The sequence below is a fragment of the Larus michahellis genome, chromosome 1 (assembly GCF_964199755.1).
Source record: "Larus michahellis chromosome 1, bLarMic1.1, whole genome shotgun sequence".
NCBI classification, from domain to species: Eukaryota; Metazoa; Chordata; class Aves; order Charadriiformes; family Laridae; genus Larus; species Larus michahellis.
In genome coordinates, this window is record NC_133896.1 from 31888555 (window position 1) to 31905055 (window position 16501).

Sequence of the window (16501 nt, forward strand, 5' to 3'; positions counted from 1 at the left end):
GTTGCAAGAATTCTTACATACTCAAAAGTAAGCTCCATGCACATGTACTTCGAAACATTTTAAATAATGAAAATATTCACAAAATACAGTGTCACTGTTTTTTTTTTAATACTAATTTTCACAGTGAATGTTGTTCCTTAATTAATGAACAATGTATACTGGCTATTATTTATTTGAATTAGCATAGCACTTAAATGCAGCGAAACATCTCATTTTTCTTCTTTTATTCTCTAGCAATGGCAAGTCGGCAGGTGGACATCGCTACTCAAGGGTGGTTCATTGGTCTTATGTGTGCTGTTGCTCTTCTGATCTTGATTTTACTGATTGTTTGCTTCATAAGAAGGAATAAGGGTGGCAAATATCCAGGTATGATATATAACAGAGTAAAAATCGTCTACTGGTAATCAATTAAGAGAGATCTCAGGTTTTCTGGAGAATTTACATTTAACTGCTGATTTCCATTTACATTGTGCATGCGGTAAATCAGTCTTATCATTTGGTAGGCTTGTCACGAGCAATCTACCTATTGGTAGAAAACCTCAATCCATTTAAGCATACGAAAAGTATCTCCTTCATTCCTGGAGGGTCATATTACTACATTACCTCTCCAGAGAGATTGGAGCTTTGATTGAGATACTTGGTCCTCCCCCCACCGCTTTCTGAAGTGTAGTCCAGATGGTTTTAACCCACTAAAATGAGCTGAGTTAGAATTTAATTGGTCAGAAAGTGTGGAAACATATACCAGATCATAGCTGCCATGTTACATTAATGTACTGGGAATGCATTTCACAGTACTTATCCCTTCATACATTATTTTGTTTCAAATACGTTACCCTCCTCAGAAGCTGTGTTGTCTTCAGCCTCTGCGTTTTTGCAGCCAAATTTGCAGTTACCATCCTTCAGTTAGGCTGTTTTTTCTTCTGTTAGTTTTTCTTTATCAGAGTTTTTCTTTTTAGGGTATTTTTTATTATTACACCTAGGAACAGCCAAGTATATTTTATAATTTGTAATTAAAATTGGAACTATACAACATACATCTTCTATCAAAACTCTGATTCCTCTAGGGGTACATATTATAAAAGGCATATATGTGTGTATGTATATATACATATATGTGTCTTATATTCTGTCTTTCCCCAGCCATCAATTGCTAAGTTTCAAGTAAAATCTTGATGTCAGGAAAAAATGCTGGTCTGTATTACAGACTCCAAAGGTTTGGAAATGGTATAAATATCCAGTCTCTGGAATGCTTATGTAAAGTCAACTCAAACTTCTTGAAGTTCGTATTGTTGATTTGGACATGAAAAAGATGGCTGCACTTACAAAAGTACAAAAAAACCCAATTCATACTCTGCTTTACTTTCTTCTGCTTGTTTTGACCAGTGCACTTCTGAAAACTAGTGTCAGTGAACACTTAAAACGTTTCCTCTTCATAGGCAAATCTTTTATACCTGAACTTACCATAGCAGATTGTTTTTATAAGAAGATAAAAATCACCTTGTTAAGTACAGGAATCCTACTCTGCTCAATTTAATGGTTTCATTCTTTTACGGACAGAGCAAAGATTTGTAGTGACAGCAAAAATTAATTAAAAGAAGCTTCTATCCCAACTGCCTATGCCCATGGAGAAAAGACAGATGATTAGGGAATACAGTGTTACATACAAGTTGAATGACAAGCTGAGACATCAGCTTAGATTTTTTCCTAATGTTTGGAATTTTTTTAAAGAGAAAATGAGATTACAGAGGATATAGAAAAGTGACTCTTAGTGGAGAAAAGAGAAGGAAAATTAGGAGGATGAAACAAGTAAAGTGATGAAGCTGAAAAGACTACGGAGGACTTGGAGTGAGCCACCATCTAGAAGAGGAAAAGCATAGAAGGCAGTTTGATGCTAAGATTGTCATTACTTTGTGGAGATCCCTCCTATGCCCTTTTTTTCTCTGCTTCTGCAGAATTACTAGATGTAAGGTATTAATTTATTTATGCACACACATATGTAAAGGTAGACCTTGACTGTATGCAAGATTTTCAGACTCAGTACGTACTCTTGTTTATAGCAGCGACTGTAGAGCTAATTGTATTTCTTGTGTCATCACAAATGTACTGTTCCACAGATAGTGGCAAATGCAAAGCACAAAGTTATTAACTCTTTTTCATCGTAATTTTAGCATGTCGTCTTGAGATTGCCTGTGGTTTGAAAAAAGTAACAAATTTTTTCAGTATGAAGTTATAGCAGACAGATACATTTCAAGGTGTTATGCATTGTTGTAATTATAAACTTAGAAAATGCAGTCAGGAATGATTCATATCATTTTAAATAACAGCATATAAACTAATGATTTACAAATTAAATGTGGAAATTACCAGAGTAAAAGATAAGAGATTGAATATTATATTATATAATTGTATTTGCTAAACAAGGGAAAGATTTGAGTAGTAGCCAGAAAAACAGAAATGAAAAGGCAAAGGGAAGAACTGTAAAGATAATTCTTGAAGTCAGTATATTATTTTACTCTGTCAACGATCTTAAAGTAATATATGTCTTCTATAAACATCTGTCTTCTTAAGTATTAGTGGATTTCTGTGTCAAAGGACAAAGTGCTATTATTTTTATAGGGAAAAGTTACATGCATGGATTTATTCCTACCGGTGAATGATGACTAGACCTATAACAAGGATGTGCAAGAGCTACAATTGTGTTAAATTTAGGTTCCAGTGTAGGTGGTTTTTCTTTGCTTTTGATCATGGTATAGAACAGAAGAAAGTAACAGACCATGCCTATTTTTTCCAATATTAAGAATTCTTAAAATACTATTTGAAATTCTCCGGAGTCTTAGTGCATGAAAAGAAAGCACAAAGTGTACAAAATGACAGTGAACACAAGTGAATCTGATTCAGTTTTATCAATCAGTAGGAGAGGAATATCAAGAGGGAATATGGAGCATGTATAAGTAAAACTAAATTATTCAGATTTCAATAAATAATAGCTCTATTAATAACATAAGTAAAGAAAGTGTTTTGTAAGATTTTTAACAAAACTTTCTCCTTAGTGCTAGAAATGAAAGGAAGAAAAGTTTTACTAATGCAGAATGACGTACAGTATTTTGCACTTGAATGAAAATAAAATTCTATAACTAATTAATAGAATTTTCCTTCAGAAGCAAAAATGTAACAGCCTGAGGCTCCAGTTAAAAAAATTATTTTTATTCAAACCACATTCCTGCCAAACGTGATCAGTTTGAGAAATTAAGGTCTTAAGGTTTCTTGTCTTGCAGTTTCATGATAAAAATTACTATTTCAAATATTTTAGTGAAGGAAAAGGAGGACGCACATGCTGATCCAGAAATACAACCTATGAAGGAAGATGATGGAACATTTGGTGAATACAGGTGAGCAACTGATGTGGTTTGTCATGTTCGCTGTTCATATCACACACCTAATGTATATAATATCACACTTATTAATTCAAAACTAACTTTTTTTCCATGTTGACAAAGATTCTGTATCCAGTGTTGTATAGAACTATAGATAGCATTTCAACCGCGCCATTAGAAAAAAAATTAAACATCCAAGCTTAGAATAAGCCATTCACTAATGCAAGGTGAAATCCAGATTCAAACACAGTTGTCTCAAAGTGAGGAATCTGCATTTACAAACCTGTCTTTCAGGTAGATAAAATACCAGATACAGTGTCCTTTCAGTTAAGGAACATTTAGCATTTTGGTTTTTGAAAAAAAATTGAAACCTGATAAAGGCAATCTTGTGTTACATTGACTGGAAAATAACTGCATTTAAAATGGCTGCCAGTACTAACACCTAATCCAATAACAAGGAAGTCATGTTATACACAGAGGGGAAGGAATGTCCTACAAGAAAAAACAAATCTCCCTTTCATGTATTTCAGTACGAGATACATAACAAGCAGCTTCAAAGCATGCAGCGTAGCTCTTATTCCTGACTCTCTTCCTTTATTGTAAATGACTTGCTGAATCTCCTGGCATCATAAAAAGCATGCCATGGCAAGTCTGTTCCTATAACAGTTATGAGCATAGCATAGTAAATAAGCAACATTTAATCTGTTTGGTTTTGATTAGTACAGGAAATAATGTTATTATTTTCTAAATATGCCAAAACCATTATATTTTACATAGGTTTTGTAACAGATTTTATAGTGTGTTCCTGTGTCAAAAGCATTGTAAAAGCCCTTTATTGTTTTGAAGATGTGACATTTACAGATGTACGTAGCAAAATCAGTTTTTGCAAGAAGGATCTACTTTGTTGCCATAGCTGCTTCATATAAGGGAAATGTGCATCTTGATCTGACTGGAATAGATTTACAGTTCTGAATACCAAAGAGCAGCTTCTTTTTATTCTTTCTTGATTTTAAAATCAAGGAAAGGATTTTTAAAAGGTTAATGAGTTCAGAATAGTACTTTATTACAGTATTAAGTGCCTATGGATTAATTAAATCCAGCTGATAGAAAGGGAGGTGTGAAGCAGTGTTTGGAAGCAGAGGTAAATAAGTACTGTCTAAGTTTTCCAAGCAGTCCAGTTTGCATTCTCCTTTACTGCTCCTCTGTTTTTCAGTACTTGGAACTTTCAGCAGCAGAAACTGACCTTCATACAGAATTGTACAAATGATATGACCTCGATACATGTTTTCTCAGGCCTAGAATAAGACTATTCAAGTCTGCTTTCATGTGTGATCTGTAGGAAGATTTGAATTTATGTCTCCATATTGAAGCAGCTTGAGTTATTCTATGGAATCATCTAGTGCTTTATTAAATTATTTTAGAATGCATTTATCCACCTCATATCTGGTGAATATGGACAGATGCATGTCAAGCTTTCAGACTTGTTCACATGAAAGAGCTCATCCTATTTACCATGGAAAAACTCCTTTCTAAAATGTATTTCTGTGTAATTAGTCAATATTGGGCTTTCCTCTTTTTTCCTTAGAGACAGGGCAGCAGCAGCAACCAGTCAGATTACAGAAGATATCTTGGCACCCTCTCTGCAGCCCAGCATCACTGCAGTCACTCAGTTCCCAGTTTGTCTGCCTCACATGGCACTGGTCATGATGCAGTGCTTCTTTGAGGAAAAAGGGTATAGGGTTTCCTTTGGAAAAAAAAAAAAAAAAAAAAAAGTAATTTTTGAAAGGTCTAGGAATTCGAGTATTTTGAACTTTTTTCATCACTTCAGGTCCATGTCTGCTTGGACAGGAAAGAAAATGGACAAGGAAAAGAAAAGAAAAGGTAGCTGTGCCAATTCTCCTGAAGCAGACCCTGTCTTTCCCAAGGCAAAGTCTGTGAGATCTGACAGATCCAACTTCTTCAGAAGGTCAGGGGATCAATACTCCAGCACCAGATCAGAGACCTCCTACACCAGGAGGAGGGCTAGGGAGTCGTCAGAGCTTACAAGGGTTAGTTCTGTCTCTGCTTCCCTCTGCCGAGAGAAGAAGAGATCAGACGAATGGAAGTACAGGCATGGCTCTAGACATCATGCTTCTGAGCAACAGATAATGGGGTCGGAGGAGGGCTCAGATTCTCAGGCAGGACAGCCATCCCCTTTCCAGCAACCCCTCAGCTCCAGCTCAATTCATGGCTCACTGGCAAGGCAGCATTCTTCTCTCCAGCACTGGTTCAGCCAGACCCCAGACTACAGCTCAGATTCAGAAGACACTCAGAGTTCCTACCACAGGAAGGTAAGACCTTCTACTACTACTCACTTCTCTGAATCTGAAAAGAATTCATTAATGAAATCTGTAATTTTGCCTGAGCTAGCTACTGTCTTAAAAGATGCTTTGACAGCAGCCAGACAAAGTATAACTTCTGTGGCACAGGCTAGGTCCCATTCAGTAAAGCATCCCAGGGTACCAATTACAGAAGTTCCAGTGGTTCCTCTAGAAGCAACTGGGAGCAGTTCCCAAAATTTTGAGTCTGACCACATGGACAGTTTAAAAGATCAGACTCCTGGGAAGGAGAAATCTGAGACTGACAAGACCTTGGAGGTTGAGTCATCCCCTGAAGATGGGGAGGTGTCATCTGAGTCCCCTACAGAAGACCAAGAAGGACCAGATCTTCTGCGTAAGTTTGACATGGAGAATCAGAAGTATCTGTTCAAGCACATAAAGAGAGTGTTGATGCTAAAGTCTTCAAAATCTGAATGTGCTTCAGAAGAACTGCCTATCCCTTCTGAAGAAGGCAAGGTAGATAATGCACTTCCTATCCATTCCGCAGTGGAAGATCTTGTCTGTAGGATTTGGGGTAATCCTGAGGCAAAGCATGAAGCCCCGGCAGTCCTACACAAGCTCTATCCTCTTCCAGTGGATAAAGCTGCTTTGTGGGGGACCTTGCCTCAGGTAGACAGGGCATTGGTTAGTGGTAATTCTGTACTCTCAGTGCCTGCTAATATGGATGCTCTCCCTAAAGATCCTACTGATAGAAAGGTTGAGGAAGCAATCAAAAGATCTTTCAAGCTAGTTGCAGCCCAGCTTGGAGTATCTATCTACTGCACTTATGCTTCTAGAGCATTAGTAATATGGTTGCAGGAGGAGCGAGCCAGATTCAGAAAGCAATGGGTCCCATCTGGTGCCATGCAGAGGAAACGGAGGCTGTGTAAAATTGCAGCTAATTTTATCCATGATGCAGCTGAGGATTCTCTGAGGCTCACTGTTAAAAACATGGCATGCCTCACTGTAGCCTGGAGAGCTATATGGCTACGTCCTTGGACCTCATCACTAGATCTAACATGTAAACTGCTGTCTTTACCATACACAGGCGGCAAGCTATTTGGTGAATCTTTGGTTCAGATCATGAAGGATTTCTCAGAACACAAACACTCCTTACGTCAGCTGAAAAAAAAGAGCTCTGTTGGAAGCTCTTCATTTTCTTATCCTCACAAGTGCCTCAGCTCCTTCCGTTGTCCTCCAAAGTTTAAAGGAGGGAAGGGAAAGTATAAGGTCTCACAATCATTTCATGCCAAGTACGAAAGGACATCTCACTTTCAGAGAGAGACCAGACCATCAAGAGGAACTTTCTAAGAACGCAGACTTGCTTCCTCCTTTCTCAGGAACTGGGAAGAGTGAAAGCCTTGGACATTTATGCTGAATAGACTTCAATATTTCTGGACAAGTAAGCCCAATGCTTAGAAAATCAGTTGTTTAAAAATAAGATTTAAATTATTAAATTACTTTAATCTTAATGACTAATTAAAGTCTTCTAGAGAAGTTACAGCTCTCAGTTTTAGGGGAGTTTTTTGTCACATTCAATTTCTAGGCTTCCCAGTATTCTTGGGATGGCGTGTACTTGTTTGAAGTTTTGCACTCTTCAACTTCCTCTAAGAGCATACTTTCTGCAGAACCTGGCAACATCACATTTTCCTGCCATATCTATCTAACGAAGGAAGTATATGCCTTAGGAAGCACAGGGGTTGCAGGAACCACAGAATGACCGGGTACGCTATGTTCCTGTGACCAGAGGCATACCTGCACCTTTACGTAATAAGAGAAAACACTGCCTCTGGAGCAAACCGATCGTGCTACAATCACAGTGGTTTCCTCAGTCATAGAAGACTGGGATAGTAAATTGTGGACAGTCAATGCTTACATCAAGAAACTACAAGAAATAACAAGAAGTACCACAAATTTATGTTTATTTAAATTCAAAGTAAAGACTATCTAGAGCTCCTGTTCAAGTCAGTGTAGGGGTATAAATCAGCCTAAATTTCCATCCTGGGCCCTAAATCAAGGGAAATGAAGAAGTTATGGCATCTACAGACCTGTGGGTTCATGGGTTTCTTAGTTAATTTCACAAGAAGTAGGAAAGTGGAGCATCTCATTGCAGTCTGCAAAATGTTCTTAGGAAGATCAAACAAGACAAAGCAACTGCAGTAGTAGGACTGCTAGTGTGGTAACGCAGGATGTTTGCACATTTTGTTGAATTGTTTTACCTCTTTTCTTCAACATTTTGACACACACAATATTTTTCCTAGAAATTTTTGGATATGCTATGAGAGACTTTCCGGAATTGGTTGGTGAAGAGTTCTGAGACTGCTAGATAATATGTTACTTTTCCTTCTTGTTCTGGGTTGATTAACAATGAGAATATAGTTTGTAACTACAGTATTTTTATTTTTTTTTTCTTTCGTAGTTACTCAAGTTTTCTGGCAGCTTAGGGTGTTTACAGGGGGACCTAGCAATGATTTGTGCCTCAGCACCATAATTCTAAGCTTGGTCGCTTCTAGTGCAAGAAATGATGTCAATGGACTGCCTGCAGAATTCTTGTCTCTGAATAGTCCAATTGGATTTGGCAATCATCTTATCATGTCCTCATTTACACACATGTGCTTTCTTTGGTGGTTCTTATTTTTATTCTTGAACATCTGTGTCACTGCTTTTTAAATCAGTGCTTTGATTTCCCTTTGTATAATTTTCCACCAGCAATAGCAAAGGTGGAAAGTTGGTTGAATTTCTGTCAAGCGGATTTTTCTTTAAAATTTTCACAAGGAGGAAGTCAGGTTCTTTGACTAACAACAGTTTTTTCGACCCATTGCCATTTAAAGCCAGAGCTTAATCTCCCCGTTTTTCTGCTTCTGCCAGGATCGAAGGTTGAGTGTTACAGAGATGCTAAAGAAAAACCACTCAGAAAACTAATACACATGTGCTTACGTCTTAGCCAGATTAGGAATAGTAAAATGTTTTGAAGCCTGGTTTGATACAGGTGCATAAGTGCATAGGGAAAGCAGTTTTCATCTGCACAGTCCTATAAATTTAGGAACATGAGCAGAAACCTGTTAGGAATTGGGACGGAGGTTCTCCTGGAGCGTGCAGGGAGCCATAACGTAAGGTATTTCTGTGGCTTATACTTAAACGTTTCTGGGCTGTTGACCTGAGGGCACAGAAAAAGGAATTTACTGACAACATCTTCTGCATCCTCATTCTGCATCCAGTAGCCCAGAATGCTTTACCCATTTGTTTGTTTTGTGTTGCCTTTCCTCTGACAGTTGTGTTATAAGGAAAAGTAGTATATTGCTAACCATATATTGAGTCTTTTTGCATGTCCATGAATGTGGCAAAGTTTAGTGGGAACTAGTTGCCTGCTGGACTGCAGAGGCATCGTAAAACTGTCTTCCCCATTCTGACTGGTTGCTGCATGTACCCATATCTAAGGAAGAAAAATTGAAAAGTTGAAAGAAGAAAGGAGATTTCAAGGTACATATTTTTTTCAATAACTGATGAGCTTATGAAATGGAAGTGATTCTTTTAAAAAATAAGTTCGTACTTTGCACTTACATGTTTCTGTCACCTGCGTACTTCTTCATATCTTTTAATCATTAAATGCAACTTTGCTATGTTTTTCATTAAACTAAGAAGAAAAAGAAACATGTATTCATATATTAGCAATTGTTTATGAAAAATATTTAAATCATGCTTTTAGAGTATGCTTTAATATTTAAACACTGTTCTTACTGAAAGGGCAAGAAATGTGTGTGATACATATCAGTACTTATCAAAATGACTGGTACGTAACAGTCTTCACTGAGCAGCTTTCATCCCTAAAAAACTAGTAGTATGGAATTTATTTGTAAGACAATAAATAGTAAAAGTATCCCTAGAGTTAACTTTCATGGCTGTCTGATCTAAATATAAAATTCATACCCGTTCTCACCTCTTGTTTTGTTCCCTCCCAGTACTTAGTGTCTTACTATTAACTGTATGCATTGCATACATGGCACATTTCAAAAACTTCTTCAGTTTTCCACTGTAATTTTAGTGAACCTAGTTTGTACTTTATTTTTCATTTCAAGGTATTACAGTAGGTTTAGTACAAAAGACACCAAGCAAAATCACAAACAAAAACTAAAATAAATTATGATCTATCCTGGTTGCATTTCTGTGTAGTTTTGTGAACGACTGTAAGCAGGATTAGCAAATCTTTCAGATACTCTATCAAAATTTATGGTTTTTAACATGTTTTTACAGTATAGTAGTGTATATTCTACAGCCTAAAATGTTCTGTAGCTCTGTGGGCATGCATATTCATAATGCAATTCGGTGGCATTTGCTTCTTGGCGGCAAACAGAAAATACATTCATTTCCTCAGAGCACCAGGGTCCCTTCTGTTTTGCAGCCCCAGGGTTACAAAAGTGCTGTCCAAAACAGTGATGTCTTCACTTTTTTGCTCTCTCTCCTGCTTGTTTTGGTTTTTATTCCTCAGTTTCTTTCCCTTCCACTCAAAACATTGTATTCATCTTATACAAGAGTCACAATCCAGTTTGATAAGGAATAAATGATACTACGGGATATTTTTCCTTTTCCTGAACAAGGAGTGGAAGGCACCCTGGGTAATCCCACCTCTTTTTCTGCTGCCAGAGTCTTGGCAGAACTTCTTTCTGGACTTGTATAATGGAAAAAAGGAGGGAATCCCCAGATTCAGGGTCAATATTTGCATCTGGTGTAACTGTTCCCTTACACCAGTGCCCACCTCTGTGCAAGTACACTCCTAGGTACATCTGCAGTTTTGTTTGTTTTTAGTTATACAGAGAGCAGAATCTGCATCCTTACTAAAATATAGAGAAATCACAGACACAGTGCAACCAATTGTGTATTTCTTCATTGTTTGGCTTATAAACAAACTTTTGTTTTCAAAAATACAAACTTGAAAACCCTAAGAGCAGAACTTCCCGTACCTAGATTTATCTACATTACAAATGAAAATAGAGCTTTATATTGGATTAAACACAAAAATGTGGATATTTTTAATACAGTGATGGTGTGTTATTTATTTACTGTATATTCCAGCCTAGTGAATTACACCGGATAGGGTCACACTCCAGAATATTTGCGCAGAGTTGCTTGACCAGTTGGAATATGGTACAAAGGCAATTTTCATTTCTTTTCATTCCTACATATTAGTGTAAGTAATTATGAAGCTACTCGTCTAAAATTAAACAGCAAACCATATGTGCAGTGTTCTTTACTAAATGCTATTACCCATAAATCAGTAAACACTGCAGGTCATTCTTCTCTGGGAGGAGGACCTGGTCCTACTTCAGAGGGTCTGGTCTTCATTTGGTTTGTGTGGCCTGTGCCAGTGACTCTGATGCCTTCTGATGAGGGCGATGGAGAAACTGCATGTGATTTTTAAATACTCCATTCTGTCTTCAACCCTTTTAAATATAGGGTCCTTCTCAAATGAACTCCTTCCAGTAATGTCTCTGTAATCTGCTTGTGTTTGCAGTGTTAAACATTTGCTTTTTGCTGCTGATGCTTGACATTTTGGAGTAGCATTCTTTCAAATGCTACTGCCCTGTATGTTTAAAGTATCCGTAAGCAAAGAAGATCAATGAAATGATATTTATCCTCATGTCATGTACACAGCAATAATTAAGAACAAACAAAGTCAAGACTGATACAGTCATGTTTAGAGTTTTTGCCTTTGTGTATTTTAAACGTTAAGGTTTTCTTATATGTTAATTAGATAGATATTCTTACCGCTTCTTTCTTGTGTATGCACGGAAGAATAAAAATTTCTGGTATGCTTTTTCTGTAATTATTAGAGGTGTACTTTTAGAATGTGATAACTTGGAGTCTTCCAAAAAAGGTGATGAGATAAGGAGAAGCAGCTTGATGAAAAACTGGCGTAATGTTTTCTAGCAATAGTGAAATATTTCTCAACAGGGCATTTGTTAGCTAACAATATAATCTGTGTGGCCTTGTATGTGCTATATATATATATGGTTTCTTTGGATGTTAAAAGATATTCATTAGAAAAAAAAAATAGAAAATATAATTATTGGAAGAACTAAGGTATTTGTTTTTAGGAATTACACAGTTAAAATAATTTTCTGAATATATAATCAGTTTTTAATTGGAAATGCTTTAGAGCTGCTGCTGAAATCTTCATCTTGAAACTGAAGTGCAGTGTAAAGGATTCTGAAAAGAACCCAACTACATGTATTTCATGAACTACCAGCTTACCACAGCTGCAGGTTTATTTGGGGATGCTGATGGTGCTGCAGCTTTTCCACTGACAAGGGAAACACCACAATACTCTGCTGGAGGGATCTCTCCTCCCTGCCTCTTTCCTTTCCTTTTTCTGTTGTCCTCCAACTCACCATCATCGTCTTAACAGTTATGGATTAGGATAAGGTGATAAGTAATGAAAAAAACTAATCATGGTCTTAACTGCTCAACTGTAGCTACCTTAAGATTAATTGTTGCTTTACCTGTATACAGTAAATGTTTTAGCAATTTTAAGAGCAAATTATTATTGATAAAATACTGATCACTATCAGGATATGGACTTTGCTTTTCTTCTTAGGCTATTTTCATTTGTTTCTTCTGCACCCTTTTAATGGAATATGTAGGTCTCTTGAAAGGTAAGGTTGAAAATTGCAAGTCTGGCCTGCATTATGTAACAAATTATTTGAAATGCAGTACTTTTATTTTCTTTATACTAGTAAAGAAAATCAGTATATTTCATTTAACCAGATTCATTCTTCATTCATGTTCAAGGAGTCAAAGAAATTAAGAAGTTTAACAGACTAACTTCACGGCACATCATAAGCTTGTTACTTTGGAGAACAAATAAATTATTTTTTTTTATAACTTTACAACCCACTTTTTAATGCTTGCAGTTGCATCTAAATTGCTTCCAAGCGAAGGGCACAAGTCTTATCATTGAAAAGTCATGCACGATGGGGGGAAAAAAGGAAAAAAAGAAAAAAAAAAAAAAAAAGAAAGCACAACCCCCTCTCCCTCCACGGAAGACATTCTCTGTTTAAACCATTCCTATACCATGTATTCATGTCAACTGCATCATATTGATCTGTCCCTACAATGTGATGTGGGTTTACTAAAGGATTATAGGGCTGCACACATGCTTTTTGTAAACTCTGCATGCATGGCTGATTTTGTCTTCATATATAATACATCAGTTAATTGCGTTTGTTTGTTTGTTTGTGTCTCCAGTGATGCAGAGGACCATAAACCTCTAAAAAAAGGAAGCCGGACGCCTTCAGACAGAACTGTGAAAAAAGAAGACAGTGACGATAGTTTAGTTGACTATGGAGAAGGTGTAAATGGTCAGTTCAATGAGGATGGCTCCTTTATTGGACAATATAGTGGTAAAAAAGAGAAAGAACCTGCCGAAGGAAATGAAAGCTCTGAGGCTCCTTCTCCTGTAAATGCCATGAATTCATTTGTGTAACCACAGAACTCGATCCCCTTGTATCTTCAGTTTGTTTAAAGCACTTGTACATCCTCCTTCTCATACTATGAACATGCAGGTAACGGAGCTCCTCACCACAAGATGTTTATGCTATGAGAACATGCAGGTCAATACAGTTATACAGCATAACGACACGTTAAGTGGTATGTTAGTATGAGTCAAAATACAAATCCAAATCTTGTTCAAAACTTGGGTATTTTTACTTTTTTAGAAGGAACTGACACAAACAATAACATCGACTTATAATTTTGTTTCCTGTTGAAAATACGGTATGATGCATGGAAAAAAAAAAAAGCTACACAATTCACAGATAATCTCGTGTACACTATAAAAACATGGTTTGACAATTTGTTATGCAGTCCTCAGCTGAATCCCTGGATATGAATTCCGTTTTCATTGTCGGAGTGTTATAGTAGTATTATATAGAACTTCAATGTCTTTGTGGACATTGTTGTGAAATTGGTGACTTAATGTCTAGCTATCATATGTCTTTTTGCAAGACAGTTAGGAACAGTATGTACAGTATATAATTGCTAAATGATTTAAGTATGACACTTGCATTTGCTGATGCTTAATGAGACCCTATTATCTGCTCTTTGCTCCTATTACTTTATAGCCTTTTTAATCTATCAAGTATTACAGCAGTACAGTGTTCTATTTTTACATCAAAACACATTGGATTGATTTTAGGGCATAAAAGATACGCATTGCAATGCATTTTGGAATTTGTACAGTCACTGAAAGAAAAACTTTAAAATAAGAGAAAATATTCCAGAAAACACAGGGCAAAATACATTCAGTGCCTTTATACAATATGCATTCCATAATGCGCTGTACTACTCAATCAGTCGGTGCAGTAAACTGTGATTAGCGGACTACTGTCATTGCCAAATAAAATGCAAATGTGAAGGGAAAAAACGTGTTATGAAACTGTTGTGCTAAAAATGGAAGGTTTTAAACATTTTAAATTACGCAAAGAAGAGTATGATTTTTCTTTTTCCTTTAAAAATAAAATAAATGCTTTCTAGACAGAGCACAACATGTTTTGATGGCCTTAGAAGATTTAAAAAAAACAAAAACAAAACACAACCAGAATTAAATTATTGACTAACACAGCAAGGTCTAAGCTCTTGTAAAATAAATTGTTAAAAAAACAAACCAGCCGACTACACCAGCGAGAGGGCATTTCCCTCTGTGTCCCGGCCTGATCGGTGTGGCAGCTTCGTAATTATCTACGCCCTGAAGCAGTGGGGGGGTTACCGCTCGGAACCACAGAATTCGATCTGACAAGTGCTAATACGGTTTAGTGGTAAAGGATTACCATTATCGGTTACGAAATTATTTTCTCGCATACTATATCAATCAAATGTTTACCTCCAAATATAAATTTTTATAACAACCTATGGTTGAAGGAATGCTCAGTTTCATTTGCCAATAAATTGGTTTTTCATAACTTGCATCAAGTTTAATTTTAAGTAAGCTTTTTATATGTAGATATTTTGTTGAATTTGTAAATACACTTAAAGCGTAGCTGCTATATGCTTCTAGGTGTTACAGACAAATAAAACAAGAAAGCTTATGTTGTACTGTGTAAGAAGTACTATAGCCAATGGTATGCATGGTATCTTAAAGCATCTACTTAATATTTTTTTTCTTTTTTTTTTTTTTTTTTTTTGCGGTGAAGACGAAGTAGTGAACTGTTCTGCTTATTTACTGCAGATTCCTCATGGAACCATTCAGAGCTTTTGCCAGTGCGTTGCATTAGACCGTAGTACAGCTCGCAGCTTTCATGTATATATTGTAGGTAAAGCACAACGGAAGCAATCACAGATGTAAGCTAGCTGTAATAAGCTTCTTCCGCACCTTTGAGCTTTCCATTGATAGGTTTTCTTAACGGGAACGGAAATAAGACAGGAATTCTACGAAACATTGACTACAAAGCACAAAGAGAACTTTTCTTAATAAGATTTGCCAATGGTTTTGGTAAAAGAGAAATATGATTTTACTCTTATTTAATTGTAGATGCTGAATTATCTGTGCATGTGGGGGTAAACATACAGGCTCACTTCTGTAATAGTGCAACAGATTTTGTATTAAAAATAAATGTGGTTTTAAAATTTCACTGTTTGTTCTGTTTACACTAGCACTAAAAATCACATCTGATTCACCGCGTAACTGAGAGTTCAAAGTGGGGAAAAAAGCGTGAAACAACTCTGGCAGAGGTTCCCGTGGTGTTACGGGACTTCATGTACTGCAACCAAATTGTTTAGGGGAAGTTGCATATCTTTATGTGCTACCATTTGAAAAAAATGTGAATTTGACTATTTCCTGTTGAAATCTGCTATTTACATGTTACTTCCGTGGATGCTTTATTTAGTCATACTTCTGCAAGGAAAAAAAAATGAAAGTGTCGTGTTCCATACCTGCAAGAGTGAGTAAGAGGAAATAAGAATGTTTATTCAAAATTAAGAGCCCTCAGGTAGGATCCCAGATCAGGATTTTGTGTCCTATATAAATTATCTGACATACGTACAAAATTCTGGGCCCTTGTTTTAAACGCTACATGAAGTGAGGGAATTTTAAATAACATCTTTTACAGTACGCAAAATCCATTGCAATGCTCTTTTCATATCTTGTCTATTCTGTGTGTGAATGGGAACAGATTGGGCAGGAGGGCAGCTGCTCCGCAGAGAAGACTGCAGGAGAGCCGCGGATCCCAAGAGATACACATGCTTCGGGAGATACATCAGGAAGCTGGTGCTTGGCCTTGATGCTCGGAAGAGAGATTTTATCACCGAGTCAGAAGCCATTCTGTCAGCCCTCCGAGCCGCCTATGCGTAGTTGGAAACCCCTGGCTATTCCGGCTTCTGACATCTGCACAGTCTCAGTTCTGGCACCTTCAGATACTGGGCTGCCTTTTTTTTTCTGTACAGGTATCTGTTGATTTTTCCAGCAATATGCGTTGACTGGGAGATATGAAATACAGCTGTTTTCTGTTTTGATTAAAGAATAATTCCGGGAAAGAGGGGTCCGAGTTCCCTAGGCTTTGTTGGGACAAAAGATTGCATACGATAACCATTTTTGGAGACACACGTACGTTCGTTGTGCATGTTCCCCAAAGTGTACTCATACGTATAGTTGCTACATTTTCCTTTTAGTGATATACCTTTGCTTTTGGTTTTATTCTCACTGGAGTGATTGTATAAATCCGGAGGGAATTAAAGAAGATACCCCAACAGTAATTTTTCTTGTAATCTTCTATTCTTGCA

General features: G+C 36.8%; 1 protein-coding gene across 44 annotated transcripts in view; it reads left to right on the forward strand.

Moving 5' to 3' along the window:
• Positions 1-15354, forward strand: part of NRCAM (neuronal cell adhesion molecule) — a 164151-nt gene extending 148797 nt beyond the window's left edge. For 16 of the 44 annotated variants that reach the window (XM_074562383.1, XM_074562642.1, XM_074562735.1 and 13 more), the window contains 3 exons: positions 235-366; positions 3311-3389; positions 12974-15354. In XM_074562383.1, the coding sequence (XP_074418484.1) occupies positions 235-366; positions 3311-3389; positions 12974-13211 (449 nt within the window). In that variant the 3' untranslated portion in view covers positions 13212-15354. Of the gene's footprint in view, positions 1-234; positions 367-3310; positions 3390-5202; positions 12263-12323; positions 12382-12973 lie in introns of those variants that run through there. The other 28 variants (XM_074560545.1, XM_074560295.1, XM_074609251.1 and 25 more) reach the window with 7 other exon arrangements.
• Positions 15355-16501: the final 1147 nt, after the last annotated feature.